Here is a 19,923-nt window from a genome sequence, read left to right on the forward strand (position 1 = left end):
AAAGGCGTGACCTATCTCCGAGTTTAGCAGAGGGCCTTACACATACTTGAGCATCATTTGCGGCTGTTAAATCGACTGAATTTGCAACTTCAGCGCTATAACAGTTTGCGCCAGCTGAGTGTGATGTCTGAGATGATCGAATGGAGCTGATGGGCGACTCATTGACTATTTCCACAAGAAATCTTTTCATATTTAGCCAGTAGCCCTACGTCAGCAGTTTTCTCGCTTTATTTATCAATCAGAAAGCATGAGACTTACTTGGAAGTCTCAAAGTACTCTTCATTCTTGTGATTCCAATCAGTTAGAATGTATTTGGCCTCATCAATGGATTTCCCTGCCTTTCCATCATCGTCAGCGTACACAACAAGTTTGCGTGAAGCGTCAAGTACAATAAATCCATCTTGCCAGATCTTGCGCTTCTGTGTCTTGTGCTTGGTGTACATGCACTCGTACATCACATCGGATCGTGAGCCGAGTAACTCACACAATCTTGGCATGTGTAACTGGGAGAAAAATATATAAAAGCAAATTCGTATTAATTTATGCAATCAATACTATATTGCTGTATATAAGCAGCTGTCGGTGATGAGTTACTCGCACGACAATGGTCCAATATGTGCGATGTCCCGGATCATCATGATATTCATAACAGCACTTGCTTGCAATTGAAACAACAGAACAAAAGGTCTCAGACAATAAGATCTTTGCTGATGCGTCTTAAGCTTAAATGAAGTTGTAATTTTTAGAATTTAAAAAGTATCACAGATGAAGTTATCATTTCCACGTACAATAACACTACGATAACCACAAGTAACACATACATTTTTTATTTTACTATTTTCTCGAAAGGACAATGGACCAAAGTATCCACGCTAGTTGTAACTCAATTGCAATCAGCGTAAGGACCAGCCGCTTGTCGCTTATTTGGCCACAAGCACCTTCTTGAGCGACTCGACATGCACAGGGCCGGCTCGTGAACGCACTGGGTACCGGTCCATGTACATGACTTCGCACTTATTGTTGGTTTTGATATCTTTGCATAATGTCTCCCAAACCTTGTTCTTCTTCATTTGAATAGCTGTCACAGGATCGTGCATTTCCTCGCCGCTAGCGTACACACGCTCACCAACCTCAGCCTCTGGGCTCGGTTCCAAAAGCTCAACCTTGCCTTTTTCGTTGGTTACCAGCAGAATGGTACCTGTGGAGCGCAGACGTGCCACTTTCACCATCTTAAGGTTGCAAAGCACCACAACTTTGCGATCAACAAGCTCTTCTTCAGCAAAGTACGGCTGGTGCTCCATAACCATCTCAAGCTCTTCCCCCTTGCCAATCGCTACCTTCTCAATGTAGTGACGCTCGGAAGTGGGATGAGCCTTTACATCGGTGATCTTGCCTACCCGCAGGTCCATTTGGGAAAAGACAATTGGGGAGCTGTACACGTCGGATTTGCCCATAATTTTGGAGTGAAAGAACGTTTGCGTATTAGAAGACGATTTGGGTAATGAATGCCAACTTTGGCTGCGAGAAGCCATGAAGCTCTGTCAACTTCAAGCAACGCTCTCATCACGTCTTTCCACCAATCACAGCATTGATATGTTATTAGATTTTATTGAGGAGTGGATCCTTGCAGCATATATAAATGCGCTGACTGGTGCTATGTAATAAACATTGGTCGTTTCCGAATAAAAGTTCGATCTTGAAGTTCTCGAAGATTCTTCATGGCGACACAGGTACAATTTTTGTAAGAGCGTCGATAAGGAGCTCATGGAAATCTAATATTGGCCGTAGTTTCATAGCACAGCCAAATTTAGATACTGCGCAAACCTCTGTGCAGATTTGATTATAATTTGTAAGTAGTAAAATCCGGTTGGTTTCATTTGGATTGAAAGATATCTTTTAGATATCTTAAAGTTATTCAGATAGCTCTAATGCTTTATTCATCAACTAAGGTCTTGCCTCAAGCTAGGTCGCATCGTTAATTTCCGCTTGTTGCTTTCTTCCTAAGGAAACAAAGACAAAGACAATCATCTCGAAGAGGTTTACAAATTTCTAGAGCTGAGACTTTTCAATCTTCGCGATCAATCAAGGTGGCATTTCGCACTTTGAGAATGTGTTGGTAACCATAATTAGGATCGGGAAAATCCTGTATTTCAGATTTGAAACAACCCTGTGTGTTCATGCGATGACTCGGAGTTTCAGTGGCGACAGTCTTCAGTGTAGAAGCATACAGCAAATTGCATATCAAAACGAAAAATTTGTTAAATTTGGTCTTATGTAGTAAAAATTAGCTGATACAATTATACGAACAACTTTGCCCTGAAGCTGCATTAAGCCAATGATCATTCGCGAAGCCATGATCGTGAGTACGTCAAGCCCGCTACACATTGACATCATATCTGAACGGTTCACCTGGCCGCTTGGACAAAAAAAGGATCGGCATTTTGATGCTTCCGTGCTGGTATCCACAATATTTCGCGGAGAAGCTAGCTTGACACGCTGAGTGGTGATGCAACATCCTTTGGTTTCTCAGTGAATACTCGTGAAGTTATTTGCTCCCTCGATCTAGAATGTTTCTTGAAAAAATTTGCTTCGCTTTCTCGCTTGCTGAGCTTCGTTAGGCAAAACTTCGCAAGTATCTTCTCTACTTAAGGGTGGGGACAAACATCATTTTTGGATGATGGAAAAAGCGTACTATCTTCTTTTGTGTCACAAGCTCTGCAACATTCTCGTGTATATGTCAAAGCCAATGTTATAATTGAAAGTTCTAATTACACTAACTTAAGCTCTGCTCTGGATATTATGGTTTTTCTGTCAGAGTGGCGAAGACAATGACAGTGACGTCAAAAACGACAGACCAGGACTAGGGTGAGGCAGATCGCTGGATTAAAATCTCAACCCAAGGGATACGCAATTGTGCTAAACAGCATGCAATATCATTTCAAAATCTGGAATTGCACACGAATTTCGGATGGTGAGCCTTACGAAGCACTTTTCACTTGTGCATCGGTCTAATGATACGATTTAACGATCCGCGTTCAAAGTTTGGTCAGGTGTGCATCTGCTATCTAATCCTAGAAGTAGACAAACGACTGACTAAAAATCCTGTCTCGCGAAATAGATATTAATGATTGTAAGACTCATAGTGTTTCCACTTGAAGGGTACTGTGTAGCATCGAAGTTGTGATAGTCATGTCATTGCCACAGTAATATTCTTCGTATATATTACAGTTGTATTAGAAACGACGAAAGAGATTATTCTCTCCGTCATTGGTATAAATTGAGTTCTGTGCAGGCGATTAAATCACCTCCAATAAATATATGACTTTATTTATAGTATAATCAACTCGCAAATAATTTGGCAATGTCAAATCTAGAATTACTATCCATTCTAATGTTTAGAAGTGGGTGGGTTTAACCATCGCTTTTCAACCCATTACTTTAAAACCCATCATCTTTCATGGCACTATGTCAATGTCTCGAAAAGCTATGGAGACAATGTCGAGAGAGCGATGAAGTGGCGCTAGTACAAACAGCAGACGGACGAGTCGAGATATCATATGCTCAGATTTATGAATGGCAAGAGAAATTGAGGAGCGTACTTGGTAGTCGTGATGAGTGGCTCGTTATAGGAATTAACTTGACCCCGTTTTCGATCGAGGAGTCAATTGCAATGTTACTCATAGCTAAAGAGCTACATTGGATCTATGTGCCAATTGATATCGAGCTTTGTATAAGTAAACAACGATCTTTACTTCAGCAAGCAGGTGTTCAATATCTTGTGACAACAGCCAAGAGTCTACTCTCGGAATCTTTCGTTTCAAAACATATCAAGACTAAACTACTGACGCTTAAAGCAAGTCCTTTTAATCCTGTGAAAGTTATTCAATTTCAACAATCGTTTGATTTTGATGAGGAAAATGTAGATAGTCAATGGATTCAAAGCGTGAGAGCGACAAAAGAGACAATTGAAACGCCATTGTATATGCTCTTAACATCAGGAACGACAGGTAAACCTCGAGGTGTGTTAGGAACGCGATTAGGTGCTTGGAGGCGTTTGCAATGGATGTGGACAGAGTATCCATTTGCTACACTTGAATCGAGCGACATATCAACTGAGCGAGTACTTCGAGCTACAAAATTATCATTTGTCGATTCGGTGTGGGAAATTTTAGGTGCGTTTCTAAAGCGTGTACCTCTCATTCATTTACAGTCTCCACGGTCTCAAAGTCATGACATTTCAATGACGTTGATCAAAAGTGTTGTTGTTGACAATAGTACACGCTTTTTAAATGTCGTTTTAAAGGAAAATGTAACACGTTTGACTGCAGTACCAAGTGTACTTGAACTTCTTTTTTTACAAACTACGCAACATGATCGCGAATTGGCTTTTCGAAAGCTACGATACATACTCAGCAGTGGCGAACCATTACGTCTTCATCTATTACAGCAATTTACAACGCAACTTCCAAACGTGACGATTTTGAATCTTTACGGTAAGGTAAAATGTTCAGATTCATTTCAAGTAAACTATGATACATTTTCTATCTCTTCTTCTCGCAGGTAGTACAGAAATGAGCGGTGATGTTACATGTATGGAGTTTAAAGCACCATTTCCACCCGATCAGCTAGAAAGGTGGCACCATTATGGCATTCCAATCGCTAAATTGGATCAATTTGGAATAATTGGTCAAGCAACGTCTTTAATGCTCGTAGCAGATAACGAACTGGCAACTACTTTAGCTCTGGATGACAAAACACTTGCAAGATCAATCATTTGGCCAAGGAAACCAAGCACTCACTCTAGTTCGAACACAGACGTTTCAAAAGGAGTTCTGTATGTATCGGGTCCACTGCTCTCTATCGGATATGTTTGTGAGGGGTACAACCTCGAAGGATATATAACACTCCAACAAAAGCAGTGGTTTTGTACTGGCGACATTTGCTGTGTGATTCAAGATCATTTGTATTATTGTGGACGTCAAGATGACGCAGTTAACATTCATGGACATCGAGTGTATTTAAAAGCAGTCGAATATGCAGTAGCGATGGCGTTACGAGAAAACCTAAACGACACTCGAGTAAATGGAGCTGAAGAGATCATAGCACTTGCAATAGCGACGACAAATAGCAAGAAACATAACCTACTGAGTCAACAGCGTATCGTGGTTTGTATAGCTTGTAAAAGCGCAAAGAGTCACTTGATTGCTCGATACTCATGGACCAAAGCGCTTAATATATGGATCACTGCACATTACGGGGCGTCACATGCACCTCACGACGTCTTTTTACTGTCTCCAAACACAATTCCGCGACTCTCGAACGGAAAACTTGACCGTCAAGCACTTGAAAAGATTCTTGAGCGCAAAACTGAGCGACAAGTGACAACCGTAAGCAATGTTGAGTACAAAAGCTTCATCGAAGTGCGTCTATTACAAATATTTGAGAACATCTTTGATATTTCGCTTTCCGAGAATGAGCGAATACAAACATTTGCAGAATTGGGTGGTGATTCATTATCGTCAACGCTACTTCTTCATGAGCTTCGTCAAGCTTTCGGTGCGTTCGTTCTATCTGCTCAAGAATTGGTACGTACACTGTATGATCTTGTCTACAATGTACAGATTCTTACTCGTGTATTGTGCAGTTAAATATGACGATTGATGAGATTCTGTCTATCGTGAATACATCGCACGAATCTTCGTCAATTACCGACAAGGAGACGAATAAAAACTCAACTTTATATCCTCAAGACGTAGTTAAAAGTGATTTGAAACGTCAAAAGATGAAGCATGATGTTACTTCAGAAGGCTTCAGTTCTAAGGAATGCGGCAAGATAAGTGGGTCAAGAACGTTGAGCTTTCTCGCTCGCTGTAATCAATCATCTCAAGGTGATAATGGTATGTATTTACCAACATGCTCTCTTTTGACTACATGCTCAGCTTCTGGATCAAGTTGTTTCGAATTAAACCAAGCGTGGCGCGTGGATTTAAGTGCGTGTATTGATGCATCTCCGCTTGTAGTGCAACGTCATGATTATAAACATGATGTGAATTCCACATGGGCGATAATCGGATCACATTCAAGTGAAGTTGTTTGTGTGAATGTACTGGCTGGTGGACAAGAGATTTGGCGAGTGAGACTGGACAATCGAATCGAAGCAAGTGCAGCACTTAGTCTTCAACATGAACTCGTGTATATTGGGACGTACGCAGGTTCTCTATATGCTTTAGACTTGCAATCTGGCAAGACACAGTGGAAATTTCAAGCTCAGGGAGAAATCAAAGCGTCTAGTCTTGTCATCGATTCTCACAATCTCGTACTTTTTGGTGCTTATGATCAGAATTTCTACGCACTGGATACAATTGTAGGTCACTTACAATGGGTCATTCATCTTCACGGCAATTTATTCTCACCTGCTTATTATTGTGAATGGTCGAACCAAATTTTTGTCGCCTCTACCAGTGGAAATGTCGAATGTTTGATATTACCATCTTCTAGTGTTTCTCGTAACATGATTCAAGACTGGAACCTCAAACTTCCTGCTCCAATATTTGCAGGCTTAAATGTCGACAGAGAATCCAATATTTTACTCGTTGGTTGTGCAGATGGAAAACTTTATGGAGTCAATACTATGTCAGGAATATGTGTCTGGCAAGTTCAAACGGAGAAACCAATTTTTAGCTCTCCTTGCGTCTATCATTCAGAATTTGTCGTCTTTGGTTCTCATGATGGCAAGTTAAGAAAAGTGAATGTTCGTACTGGTGCCGTTGTGTGGGTCACGAATCTACACGGTGCAGTATTTTCATCTCCGACGGTTCTTCGACTCATTGAAAGGTCTTTTAATGGATTGAAGACAAGAAACGAAGAGAGAAAATTGATTTGTTGTGTGACCACGACAACTGGTCAATTGTACTTTTGTGACGAAAACAATGGATCTATAATTTATCAAACTCGTCAGTCATCTGGAAAGAGATGCAATGATTTAGTTCAAGATGAAAGCTATGAAGAGGAGCTTGGCCCATTGTTTGGATCACCTGTGATTGTTGATCAGTATTGTTTAATTGGAACGCGCTCTAACTACTTCTATGCATTTCAGATGAAATCATAAGCGTGAATTTCTTAATGTATTTGAAACATCTAAGAACAGCATAGTGATGAGGGAATGTACTAAGACGTCACAAGATTATTGGATTTGATTGTTAATGAAGGTACGCCATTCGTAAACGGCAAACTAAAGCATCAAAACTCGACTTTTCTCTCCCGCTTAAATGAAAAATGCACCCGCTATCAGCACAGTCTATAGAACATTCACGTGATGAATCCGTCTCTCTTCTTTCAAAAGACGTATAAATGGTCAAAACTTTGCGTCGACATTGATTCGTATTTGAATCATATTCTTCCTTTGTTTTTATACTTAACCGCTTCTTTCTTCGTTACTCATCGTAGATAATAAATGTCGAATTGCCAATATCTCGACGACGTGAAGATTGTCCAAGTTCTCCACGTCGAATCTCATCTGGATTGTTTCTCGAGTGTAAAATGCAACTTAAACACACTTTAACTCGTATCGACTCGGTCTCAACAAGTACTGGCATCTTTCGACAACATCGTCCACAACTTGCTTCTCCACAGAGACGACAATCGTGACGCTTACGTAAGAATGAAAACGTATGTTGACACACATTACATTTTCGTTGTTGTTTATCTTTATCTCCACTTGTAAATGAACGATGTCGACGAATCATCTCATCCGGATTCTCACGTGCAAGATGATGTCCAATACTTGTTTTTTCAGCATGACTACGTATATTTGCTAGACGTAATCCAGCTAATTCAAGCCATAATGATCGTTTACTCGATGCACATTTACTCTTTGGATCAAGATGCGATGCAAACGTCACTTCGACAACACCAGGACTCTCTGTCTCAACGACAGTATAGACTTCACATCGTATAGAAGCACGCACAAACTTAGATGAAGCACGTAATTCCGGTACACGAATTGACTCAAGAATTCGATATCCAATTAATTTCCCATCTTTTGTCGTTTTAACATCCGTATAGTCAAGATAAACAAGATCTAACGGTGCTGTACCAAATGGATTTTTAATTGCCAAATATTTCAAACCACAATGAAAGAAACGAGAATTTGTTGATGGTGCACACGATGCTAAGACTTTGGCTTCAATCACTTGATCAGCACCTAAAATTGTCTTTTGAGCTGCAGCAAAGATCTCAGTATTCTCTCCAGCTGCTAAAATCGTCATGACATTCTTGACAGAAGCATTCACATGCGTCACTCCTCGTACTTCACATCGTGATCGTTTCGATTTAAACATTTGAACGCCATGTTTTGCTTTAATAGCTTCCCAATTTGAACCTTCATGCACACTTTCATCAGCAGGTGAAATATTACTTGGTTCACGAAATTCTTCAGATGGTTCGTTCGAGGCAAAAGCAATAGCGATACTATATCGTCGCTTAATGTAACTAAAACATCCTGCTTTTTGAGCTGCACTTAATAATGTCGTGTCTTCGGAAATCTGTTCATTTTCACAACTTTCGGATGAGATAGCAGACTTACATCGTACACGTTCATATGATGATGAAACATTCGTATCATTCATTTCTCGATCAAAAACCACATTCATGTCTTCATCTCGTTCACTCTTGTCAACATTTTCACGCTTAAATGTACTCAAAGTACTTGCTAATCGAGTATTGAAACCAGACCAGAGGTCTTGACGTATATCCACAAGTCGATGAATATCAGAACTCATAGCTTCGTGACCAGTACGTCGAAATGTAAGACGCTGTTGCATCACTTTCTTCTCTTGAAACTTAATGCTTTAAACGTCTCACTCAATGTCCGTTAACGTTTGTCACTAGTCGACAACGTCTCAAACACGTGAGCTGACTCTTTTTTGCTGACTCGAACAACCACAATAATAAAATGAGTGCGTTTTTCAATCGGAAGAACTTTAGAAAGTCAAGTACAGAGTGTACCATCTTGGAAGTAGTGGGTTGTGTGCCATTGGTACCACCACCACCTGGTAACATACACTCTTGGCTTGAAAAGACCGACCAAGAGACTGGCCGTTCAATTTGTGCTGAAACTCTGGTACGGAAACGGTACAGCTTTTTTAAAACGTCGTTTGGCCGTACCGGTACAATATGCTCAGATGTTATTTTAGTAATAATTTTACTACAAGATGATGCAAAAATAAGTTTTTAAAGGCATAATTAAAGCAAGAATCACTCAACATCATATACTTGACACAATTACGTTTCGTTCTCACGATCATAGCGTTACGTGACTGCTGGATTTTCTTCATCTAGACGAAGAATTGGGCAATGTACAACGTCTGGGCTAAAACAACGTTGGTCTCATCTATTTCTATTGTTACTTTTAAGCATGATATTTATAAACAAAGATCCTCTTAAATGTCATATATTGCTCTTGAGATTTTTCCTATGCTCTACCGTTTGTCCACTGTAAAATCCATTCATTCAAGCTTTTCAAATGCCGTCCATTAGTATCATACGATACTCACTATTCATGCATATGCCTTTGTAATCAGACAATTCGTATCGTAATCAATCGTCATACATATTCTTTTTCTTGATCAAGAGTTAATACACGCTCATCTTATTGAATCTACTCTATGGTAAAACTACGTCCTTACGTCTATGATTCACCTTTACGATAGTGTAAACAAGAAACACCATAAATCATGAGTAAATACTTGGTTCAGCTGAGAATCGGATTATGCAGCAGTCACGAGAGCAACGAATTTCTATCCATTCATTCACATGTGATGGGTAAATTACCAAATGTTCGACAGTTCTTCTCTTAAATCGCATGTCATTATTCATAGGTGAAAGTTATGGTTAAGATGCAGTATTACCGCTGTTATTTAAGAACCTTATGAGAACATTAGTCAATATTCTACTTTCTCCGTCTTTTAAAATTGGACAGTGGCAACGACCCCGTGCGTAACTGGCGGCATTCAATGAAACGCATTTAAGAAATAAAACGTACCCTCTTAATGGATTTTTCTCCTACCCCTTCCTCACTCACTCTTCATCTTCATCTTCTTCATCTTCACCTTCGTCTTCAAAAGTGTCGAGCGGCACAGAGAAGAGACGTAAGATGGGCTTGTTTGGATCCTTCATGATGACATACTTGCCCTCGGGTTGTTCCAGTAAAAGTTCCGAGAGCATCTTGATAATTCCCCATGTATTATTCTGATTCAATGCAATTTGTGTTGCAAACGTATTGGGATTATACGACTGAACACCAAGAATCACGTGTGCATACGGATCTTTGAAATTCAAACGTGAGACATAACCCAATTTCATTTCATCCACACCACCTAAAAGTGCTTGAGCTGTCCACTTGGCTAATTTGAATGCATTGTTCTTTAATTCATTCGCTAAGATTGCACCACGCTATATAGAAACACAGAAAAACAAAGTGAGTAAGGAATTCCAAGAAAACAACATGACATGAAGATCTTGAGTAGACGGGTCTCTCCTTAATTATTAATTTCCGCATCAAAAGATAGGAATAGCGTATATATCAAATATGTTGGCATTCATTGAGACCCGTACATAACTCATAAGTTACAAGAAAGAGCCTTTGACACTCATATCGAAAGTAAACGCACCTGTGAATCAATTTTCTTTCGCCAATCAATTGCTCCCGGAAATTTTGGATTATATTCATTCAAAGCAAACGTTGAAACATAATTTTTTGTGCCTTTCTTCATTGCCACACTTTGTACTTCACAACGTGCAATCAAATTCAATCCAGTGCCCAAATCAAAGTTTCGGTATCGATACGCTCCACTCGCAGGTTTCGCATCGTCACTAGCAAATGGATTTGAATCATCAAACTTTTGACAATTGTCGTTCTTTAACACTTGTTGAGATAAATTTTGATTAATCATTGTAGCTTCAAGACTTAATCGATCAGGATGATTGATATGATCTGGATCTTCTTCAATTGGTGGCTCGGACGCGTTTTCATTGGCAGTCAAAAGATCAAATGTCGATGCATCTCGCTTATCGAAAAACACCATATTGTTCACACGTTGAGCTACAATATCCCATGGAAAGACCGAGCGCGTACACACCATAAGATGCGATAAAATTGCATCTGTAGCGAAGACTGTCGCTTTTCCTTCTTGTGCAAATCCTTCAATTACAGGATCATCTGTAGTCGTGACATAATAAAAATCTCGATCGTCATACCGATGGACACGAGTGTTTGTACGACTCGTAATTCGATCAAATGCAGTGTCAAACTCGCACAATTCGCCACACCATTTTAAATCTTCACTTTTCGGAATATTCGCTTGTAACTTTGTCAGTTGTTGCAATTCAAATTGATCTACAAGAGTCCAACTCGATTGAATCAAAACGGAAGCCACACGATCAATTTGAACCTCTTCGCGACGACGCAATGTAAATGCACGACGTGCATTGCTAAGTCGATCCCAACGTTTGTTTTGCTTTTGCATACCTTTCATACGTAACTGTGCAGAGGATGTAGTAGGACCATTTGGATCCGGTTTGTCAGTGTACGTCCCACGTCCACCACGACCACCACGTCCACCACGTCCACCAAAACGTTGTTGATTCCAAGTTGGACGTAATCGATCCTCAGTCCGAGGACGCGTACCCTTGGACGTATCGACTAGCTGAAACGTCGCATCTTCTTTGGAATCGTGTTTGTATTGGAATTCAGCATTTACACCTGACGGATCACGAGCATAACGAGAGCCACGTGGCGCATAATTCGAAACAAAGTCGGCGGCTTTGCCTAATTTGTCGCCTTTGCTAAAAGGTGCGTATGGAATATTAAGAAATTGCTCAGGAAGCGTCGTGGGACCCCATCCATGAGTATTAACATCAACACTTGGTATCTCGTACGAAGCCATTGGACGAATGATACATGGTCTATCTCGACCACTCAATTTTAGGATTGTTATGTAGGGACATCATTTATGATGTGGGGCACATATTGTGAAGAAAAATGGATTATGACCAAAGAGATTGACAATCAAGCAGCCAATTAAGCAAGTTCAGCTGTAGAGGAGAAAATTGCAAAAACACGTCGATGGAAAGCACGAGCAGGATCAAGAGTGACAAGCTGACTAATGTGGCGTTTGACTTGTCAATCAAAGCTGTTGTTATGAACAAATAGTGTTGAGTTTTGGTAGATCCAGACTGTAAGGATTCTAATCGCAAAAATGAATATCACGATTTACGAAAGTCACATCATATCTCATACGTACCAATAGGGCAAGATTCTGTCATGTTCACGCTCCCCTTGGATCCAAGGATGAAGACGGGTGTATATTGCCGCGCACCTCGCACAGAAGAAACTTTGACACGGAGAATCTGCGTAAACAGCGCGCGTAGAATGGGGCTTGTACGCTCCACCCTGGAATTGACCCGAGTGCCTCTCCAATAACTTGGAACTACTTTGCTCTTTATCTGATCTTAAAAGTAATGTTGTTAAAACTTAGCTCTAGCATTACTGATGCTAAATAATTGTGCTCTACGATGTTCGAAGCTCTATAAATCACATGCGATGACATGGGAAGTGGATTTCTGGCTACTTTGTCACATGGCAAGAGTTGAGAAAGGCCATGGAGTCGATGTTCCTTCCGCCGAATGTGGCATTTCGAAAACGGTCAAAGTTTTTGCCATGTCAATAAGACAGCAGCACATTGTGCGACTTTGTAAATGATTATGTTGCGTGAGGATTATAGGCTGTTAGTGTCAAGCATGTGGTCAATCGGTCAACCCAATGAAAGCAGTGACTGCTGCTACCGGAAATCCGGAGCCAATGGATCTTATTGTGGTGATTGTGTCGAGAGAAGAAGTTTTGCTTTCTCATGAATTGTGGTGCTTCCATTCGGTCTGATTTGGCGGAGCAGCGCTCAAAGTTGGCCTCCTCAAAAACGGCCTTCGACACGCCATGTTCTTCATTCGCCCCATAGTTGAAATGACTGTACACCCTTTCTCAAAACTGATAACAGTTACCGTTATAAAAATTTTAGTACAAGTACACCTCCAAACAAGATTTTCTACTTGCATCTAACCTTTATTGTTGAAGCACTGAGCGTTGCAGTTATTTGCCATCCGCAATGGCCGGTTGGAGAGTGGATACTGCGGCTCAGAGGCGATAAATCTTAGCTGGGTTGAGTTTGACGCGAGTGCATTAATAATTTTGATCATTACCTTGGTAACCGCAGGTGTCACACCAACTGGAGTATCAAGCACTTACGCGAGTTGTATCTATTTTCTCCCAACTAAATGCCTAATCTTTCACGCTGGCTGATCAAAAGTCCCCACGCGGGCAAACAGTCGTTCTTTAACTGCGCAAGACACACCTGCAAAAAAATGTTTTTTCCATCGTGGAGATTGAAGACAATGGAGTCCATCCCTAAACAAAGCATCACTTTGTAGGTAGAGGTATCTCTCCTAGTCGCAATCTGTTGTTCTTTGGCGTCAGTGTACGAGATTATGATGAGAACACATTATGAGCATTAGTGCGTTAATTCGTTGTGCAACTAAGTGTGGCGCACTACTGCAGCAGGTTGTTAAGAATATACGAGGATCTATAGTTTGCCAAGAGCAGATATTATTCAAGAACGTCTTGAACGCAGTTGGATCCTGGATTCGAATTTAATTTTGATATCCTGCTTATGTTTGGCCATGCTGAAAACGCTACGATTCTTGGATCCTCTATAAGTCAAAGAAAATATGTCTCGCATCGCTGTGAAGCTTTGATGAGTCGTAAGCCGACAGATGCTAGAAAAATGAGGCGCTGTGAATGTGGACAAGAAGCAGCGACATCTTAAGTACACGCCATGGGAATTTCTGAAATGCTCGGCAGCAATATTGCGAGGTTACTTGTGCAAAAAACAGGGCACTGGCGGCTGTGAGCCGTGGTTAAATAGGAACCAGATTGAAACGAAGCAAGCTACCGTTTGACGGGAATGCCCTTGTTGAGATGAATAAGGACAGGTTTAATGTAATTTTCTAAAAAGTTCCTTTACTGAGTAGGCGAAAGACGACCGAGTATCGTGGTCTCCAGTGTGAGATTTTATGAAGACTGGAGGATACTCATCCTTGTCATGGTGTCACGGTACAGCTGAGTCATAAACACCGAGTGTAGTGCCCACCGTGCTATATGTTAAAGGAATATAGACTTGTGGCAAAATATTATATAATCTCGTGAATGAAGTGCTTCGGGCTGTACAGAACATTCAAAACTTTCAACCATTCTTTAAAAAGCTCTTGCAGGTCTGGCAGATAATTGATATATACAAGGATTGATGCTGATAGTGCTGGGGGAACTCTAAGCCAATTATTCGTTATGAATAAGCTCATAATGGTGGATGTTCAAAAAGCAGTGCACATCAGCAATATATCTTCTATCCTCAAGTATTATACAAAGCTTTATAATTCGTTGTGGAAAGATTTTTACAACGTAATGTTGAGATATATCCCTAGCATCGGAAGCTCACGGATTCTGAGACAAATCCTGCGCATTACCTCAATGACCTGTACCGCGGGAAAAGTCCGACATCATAAATGAATATTTCAGTACACGGCACGAAGAAGATCTGGGAAAAAGCTTAAATTTCTGCACCTGTTGATGACTTTCTGTGTATAAAGAATAGTGGCAAATGGCTATCGTACATGCTTGTTGTAAGTAGTTTGCAGCGGTCATTCCGGCTTAAATGCCGATTTTAAAAAGCATGTTCTGCTTTATAGCATAGTTGGCTACACCTTTTTAGTGCCCTCGATCTAGTTGTTTAGTATTTTTAATTGTTCAGTTAAGTCAGCGCGGTGACTTTTAATTTCATCCCGGGCTGTCTTACGCATTTCCGAAGCTCAACATTTGGATGTCGCAGCTCCAAAAATCTCATGGTGCTGATGCGCAGACGTAGTTCGATAATATATTCTCCCATATCGTACACAGCGTGGTATAAATGTAGACATATATATATATATTGAGAAATTGCACATTGTGCTCAAGTGTACATGCTTCTATAAGCTGCCCACCAACGTGAACAAATGACTGTAGAGAGCTGATGGGCACCATTTTAGAAATGTTTTTTTAGATTTCGTCATCTTTGAATGGAACTCGCAAGCTCTACACACAAGGGTTTTGTCTAGTCAACTACTTGCCAAGTAAAGTGCAAGCTATACTAACAATCCAATAAACCTTGCCAATCTTTTCTAAAAGAATACCAAATAGTGTCGAGGTGCGAAGCATGCGACGGCGTATGAGGCTGTTAAATGCGACCTTATGCTTTTTGGCTCGCCAGATATGGATATTGCATCAGGCGATGGCTGTGGTGCTTTGATACTTGTTTTGAAGGATGTTTTGCATTGAATCGACATGTAGTTGCCTTTGTGTTTTAAATATGGAGTAAAAAAAAACATTATTTCTTACTAGAACGAGCTACTTGCCAGAAAATGTGCTGCTGTCCAACTTAGAATACGGCTGCACAGCTGTTTGAGATCCATACGGGACATGCGTCGTCTCATAGAGCAAGATCGTTGTCCCACCTTTTGCAAAAAAATGAACTACTTATTGCATAAATATCCGTAAAACCTAATCAACTTGCTATGGCAGTTAACGCACTTTTGCATCATCTATATGTTGTTTGTGAAGGTTTGTAATATTGACGACACGCATCGACGATGCCATCTTTACATCGTACGAGCGTGTAAAGCGCTGCCAAAACCTTTGAAAATCAAGAATATGAGATAGAATATCGCTTCACTTAGGCTTTTACATGCGCGTTTCACCGCTTACCCCTTATCTCAAAGCTTAATCTATACCAACGCATACCCGTTTATCTAAAGGTTGCTGTATATATGCGGTATATCAAGACAGACCCGTGATATTTTCGCATGATGGGGACCTCAAGTACAGAATTCTGTATCAGGCACATCATACCTCTCATTGTGGCAGAGAAAATACGTAAGACTTGGAAAGTTCTGGTGGTCCACATACACAAGTTGGTAAACACGCATGCATACGTGTAAAACAAGGCAATTGGTAGAAACCTCATCGTATGCTCTGGTGCGTTTGGTCAGTCTGCAATTCCCAATAATCCGTAACCATCGATATTATGTTTTTGGTCTTCTTGAGGCTCTTCGGTCTTGTAAATTAGCTCAAAGGTACCAGGGGGTGGTGAAGTATTGCAGTAAAGTGCAATGATCTAGAATTATGTATGATAACAGTGGTGGTATCTCAAACGGAGGAGTTCGTCGGACACATGGGCTGCTCACCACCAATTATCTCAATATCTGCTAGTCTTGACGATACGAGTCACATCCGTCTTTTGCACATAATGTGGTATTTTTGTATCGGATTAGTTTGTAACCGACATTTGATATTCTCTCCTCGATGGTTTGCAGCTAAAGGGTAACGATTCTGTAGCATTTCACGAAAATCTTCTTGGCATTAATGCTTATGATTGTTGCGGTGTTAGGAATATGAATGTCATGAATTGATGGCACCCAACTGGAGTTAGTATATGGCAACATCAACGTGGTGGTCAGACCAAGCAATAAGCGTATCGCAGTACAGGTCTTGCTTCTTTATGATGTAGGTTACTCCACGATCGCAGCGTGAACGACGATCGACTCGTGGTAGCGGAATTATGATATTCGCGAGTTCGCTATATCTTTCGCAGCATACGACACTTCCGACACCAACCTGTGATTCAAATTTATCGGAATCGCACTCAATGAAATGTACGTCTCCCTTGGAGTACAGAGTGTTGAAGGTGATGCTGCGGCTTTGTGTTATTCGCAAGTTGTTGAAGATGATTAGAGAGGAATCAGAACGCGTTATTGTGGATACACAACCCATTAACATGGGTTCACAGTGGGAATATAATGGGTGCAGAATATTCTCCGAAAGTTCTTTATGTAGATATATCAATTAAGCTTAGATGTAGCTGTAATGTGAACTAAGTCTTGAACACATCACTTTTGGTTTACCTCTTCGACCACAAGCCATCTTCATTCTAATCCTCTGCGTTCGACTCAATTATAAAGAGGTTATTTGGACGCTACGCTCAAGATGGAACCATTCGACGGGTCATAACTACGCGCTTTGGGCGTTCAAGATGAAGATGTACCTCATGTCCAAGGAACTGTGGGATGCAGTGCTCGGTAGAGCAGACGTCACGGCGACAAAGGAGCAGCAAGCGCATGCGGCGATCGTACTCAACTTGAAGGACTCCCAGCTGGTTCACTTCATGAATGCTACTAGTGCTCACAAAATCTGGGCAGCACTCGAGGGATTTTACCAAACTCAGGACATGGCAAGCCAGCTACAGCTCAAGGAGAAGTTTGCTTCATTCAAGTATATGGCAACGGACATGAGCGCGCACTTGATGGAGCTAGAGCAACTAGTGCTGCAGATAAGAAGCGCGAACTTTGAACCAGATGAAGAGGATGTGTGCGCGACGATGCTGCGCAGCCTGCCAGCGTCGTACGAGAGCGTGGTGTAGACATTTCGCATGAGTGTGACTCAATTCAGCTTTAGCAATCTCGTAAGCAATCTGATCGCCGAGGAGGTGCGCAAGCAGGAATCATGCCGCATTGAGAGCGAAACAGCGCTACACGTGGACAAGCAACACGAAAAGCGCCAGTTCGCCAGAAAGAGTGGCGGTCAGCGCAAAAAGGGAGCGAATATTCAGTGCTACAATTGTGAAAAGCGCGGACACTACGCGCTGCTGGGCGAAGGCTAGTGGTAACGGTGGCAACGGCAACCAACATGAACACCACCCAAACGTGGCATTCAGCGCAAGCGAAGAAAGCGCGGGCGACTGCTGGGTAATGGACAGTAACACCACAGCACATATGTGCAGGGAACGTGAAGCGTGTTTCGAGTACATTGAAGCTACGACGACGCGCATCGTATTGAGTGCAAAAAGTAGCGAGCGATTGAAGGTGCTCGGACAGGGCACGGTGACGTTGCAGATCTGGAATAGCACAGGATAGACGAAAGCGCGACTTGAGAGCACGATACACGTGCAAGACTTGACAAAGAATCTGTTTTCGCTAACAGCGGCAGCATTGCGTGGGATGAAAGTCGATATCTCATGCAACAGCTGCGTCGTAAAACAAAACGGACGAACTGTCGCGACGGGATCGAGGCGTGGCATTAGCATGATGCTAGACGTTGAGCCGAGCGCTGAGTGCCACACAGTTGATAATGAGGCCGAGCTGTGGCACCGCCGGCTTGGGCACGTATCATACACGACGGCGAACAAACTAATCAAGTGCAAACACATCAATGGCGACTGCGTGGATGCAAGTGTTGTGTGCGACGTGTGTGCGACGGCTAAACAAGTGCGAAAGGCGTTCAACAGTAGCGAAGAAGATCCTTCTGCTAGCGAAAAACATCGCACGGACAACATCATATGCTCAGACGTCCTGGAACCAGTCTCACCGGCGTCCAAGTCCGGACACCGCTATGTTGTAAGTTTCATTGCGATGCGGAGTCGCTTCGCGCGGATCTACCCACTACGCAAGAAAAGCGACGTGCCGACGGCGTTCAGGAGATACTACCACGACATCAAGCTTGAGTGCGACATTGACGTCAAGGTATTGCATAGCGACAAAGAGGGCGAGTATCGAAACTCAGAGTTGGAGAACGTCTGCTGAAGACATAGAATCAAGCAAAAGTTCACGGTGCCACACAACCCAAAGCAAAACGGCATGGCAGAGAGCATGAATTGCACGTTGATCGAGATGACTTGCTGCATGCTAAGCGAGTCCAAGATGAGCAAGGTCTATTAGTGCGAAGCTATGATGACTGCTATGGACATCCGCAACGTGGTACCAAGTGCTTCGAGTCCAAACGCGAGCCCGTTCGAGCACGTGTTCAAACGCAAGCCATGCAATCAGCACATGCGCGTGTTCGGCAGCCAGTGCTACGCGCACGTAGCCAAGGCAGTGCGGGGGAAGCTCTACAATTCAGGCAGCGCTGTCCGATGCTCGATTACTCAAAGCAGCACAAGGCGTATCGTCTGCTGAATCAAAGCACGAAAGCAATTATTATCTCGCGCAGCGTGACATTTGCGGAAAACGCGCCAACAATAAAAACGCACAGACAGGGTGCTCCAAGTCTGATCGAAGTCGTGAAAGATGATGAGCATGATCAAGAGCCAAGCGACACAACAGCCAGGGCGAGTTACCAGACCCCACCGAAAGGACCCAGAGGGGCTCCGGCATGTGTCGAGGAAGTGCTGAATGAGCGTTCAAGAGGCGCTATGCCAACACACCGTTCAGGTACACCAGGACGCGACAGTGAGAACGAGTCGTATGTGCGAATGGCGCGCAAGAAGCAGGCGGTGTTGCGCTACGAACATGAGTTCCCAAATCTGCGGCGCGGAAATTTCAGCCTGGATGACCGTGAAACCGAACACGACGCGTTGTACTGTTTCAGCGCTGAAGATGACGGCGAGAGCGATTCGACGTTCGAACAAGTGCAGCAAAGCAAATACAGAGATAAGTGGCTGCGTGCAATGGAATGTGAAATTCAACCACTGGCGCAGAACAAGACATGGACGCTTGTGGATCTACCGAGTGACAAGAAGGCAATTGGGTGCAGGTGGGTGTTCCGAATTAAATGCGAGCCGAGTGGAAAGATTCTCAAATTCAAGGCGCGGCTCGTTGCCAAGGGCTTCACTCAACGGCCAGGAGTGGACAACTTCGAGATTTATGCGCCGGTGGCGCGCAAGGAGTCAATCAACGTGGCTCTGGTGCTTAGTGTACAAATTTAAGCATGTGTGAGAACCAGAAATTGCCACACAAATGAGCTCATCAATATTGCCGCAACCGACATATTTCTCGATCAATCATGTAAAT

At 42.2% G+C, this 19,923-nt stretch overlaps 8 protein-coding genes across 8 annotated transcripts in view; 4 read left to right on the forward strand and 4 right to left on the reverse strand.

The window, feature by feature from the left end:
- PHALS_09217 (hypothetical protein F443_19781) overlaps positions 1 to 1,454 on the reverse strand; it is a gene marked incomplete at both ends in the record, with an annotated part of 1,617 nt that extends 163 nt beyond the window's left edge. Inside the window, 5 exons of the mRNA XM_024724678.1 lie at positions 47 to 182; positions 259 to 503; positions 595 to 654; positions 789 to 872; positions 939 to 1,454. Of these exons, the coding sequence (XP_024575531.1) occupies positions 47 to 182; positions 259 to 503; positions 595 to 654; positions 789 to 872; positions 939 to 1,454 (1,041 nt within the window). The remainder of the gene's footprint in view (positions 1 to 46; positions 183 to 258; positions 504 to 594; positions 655 to 788; positions 873 to 938) is intronic.
- A 2,003-nt stretch (positions 1,455 to 3,457) lies between these two features.
- On the forward strand, positions 3,458 to 7,108 carry PHALS_09218 (acyl-activating enzyme 19-like; the record flags this gene model as incomplete). Its single annotated transcript, XM_024724679.1, has 3 exons — positions 3,458 to 4,493; positions 4,561 to 5,585; positions 5,645 to 7,108. The coding sequence occupies 3 exons, from the start codon at positions 3,458 to 3,460 to the stop codon at positions 7,106 to 7,108; spliced, it is 3,525 nt and encodes a 1,174-aa protein (XP_024575532.1).
- A 325-nt stretch (positions 7,109 to 7,433) lies between these two features.
- On the reverse strand, positions 7,434 to 8,822 carry PHALS_09219 (hypothetical protein F443_19777; the record flags this gene model as incomplete). The annotated part of the gene is made up of 1 exon (XM_024724680.1): positions 7,434 to 8,822. One exon carries the CDS (start codon positions 8,820 to 8,822, stop codon positions 7,434 to 7,436), a length of 1,389 nt encoding a protein of 462 aa, XP_024575533.1.
- Positions 8,823 to 10,077: 1,255 nt separating this feature from the next.
- Positions 10,078 to 11,945, reverse strand: PHALS_09220 (eukaryotic translation initiation factor; the record flags this gene model as incomplete). Its single annotated transcript, XM_024724682.1, has 2 exons — positions 10,078 to 10,452; positions 10,671 to 11,945. The coding sequence occupies 2 exons, from the start codon at positions 11,943 to 11,945 to the stop codon at positions 10,078 to 10,080; spliced, it is 1,650 nt and encodes a 549-aa protein (XP_024575534.1).
- Positions 11,946 to 13,555: 1,610 nt separating this feature from the next.
- On the forward strand, positions 13,556 to 13,877 carry PHALS_09221 (uncharacterized protein; the record flags this gene model as incomplete). The annotated part of the gene is made up of 2 exons (XM_024724683.1): positions 13,556 to 13,612; positions 13,683 to 13,877. 2 exons carry the CDS (start codon positions 13,556 to 13,558, stop codon positions 13,875 to 13,877), a joined length of 252 nt encoding a protein of 83 aa, XP_024575535.1.
- A 2,690-nt stretch (positions 13,878 to 16,567) lies between these two features.
- On the reverse strand, positions 16,568 to 16,918 carry PHALS_09222 (uncharacterized protein; the record flags this gene model as incomplete). The annotated part of the gene is made up of 1 exon (XM_024724684.1): positions 16,568 to 16,918. The coding sequence occupies one exon, from the start codon at positions 16,916 to 16,918 to the stop codon at positions 16,568 to 16,570; it is 351 nt and encodes a 116-aa protein (XP_024575536.1).
- A 268-nt stretch (positions 16,919 to 17,186) lies between these two features.
- On the forward strand, positions 17,187 to 17,798 carry PHALS_09223 (retrotransposon ty1-copia subclass; the record flags this gene model as incomplete). Its single annotated transcript, XM_024724685.1, has 2 exons — positions 17,187 to 17,539; positions 17,594 to 17,798. 2 exons carry the CDS (start codon positions 17,187 to 17,189, stop codon positions 17,796 to 17,798), a joined length of 558 nt encoding a protein of 185 aa, XP_024575537.1.
- Positions 17,799 to 19,046: 1,248 nt separating this feature from the next.
- Positions 19,047 to 19,838, forward strand: PHALS_09224 (retrotransposon unclassified; the record flags this gene model as incomplete). The annotated part of the gene is made up of 1 exon (XM_024724686.1): positions 19,047 to 19,838. One exon carries the CDS (start codon positions 19,047 to 19,049, stop codon positions 19,836 to 19,838), a length of 792 nt encoding a protein of 263 aa, XP_024575538.1.
- Between the last annotated feature and the right edge of the window lie 85 nt (positions 19,839 to 19,923).

This window comes from Plasmopara halstedii, assembly GCF_900000015.1.
Source record: "Plasmopara halstedii genome assembly, contig: Scaffold_350, whole genome shotgun sequence".
Taxonomy (NCBI): Eukaryota; Oomycota; class Peronosporomycetes; order Peronosporales; family Peronosporaceae; genus Plasmopara; species Plasmopara halstedii.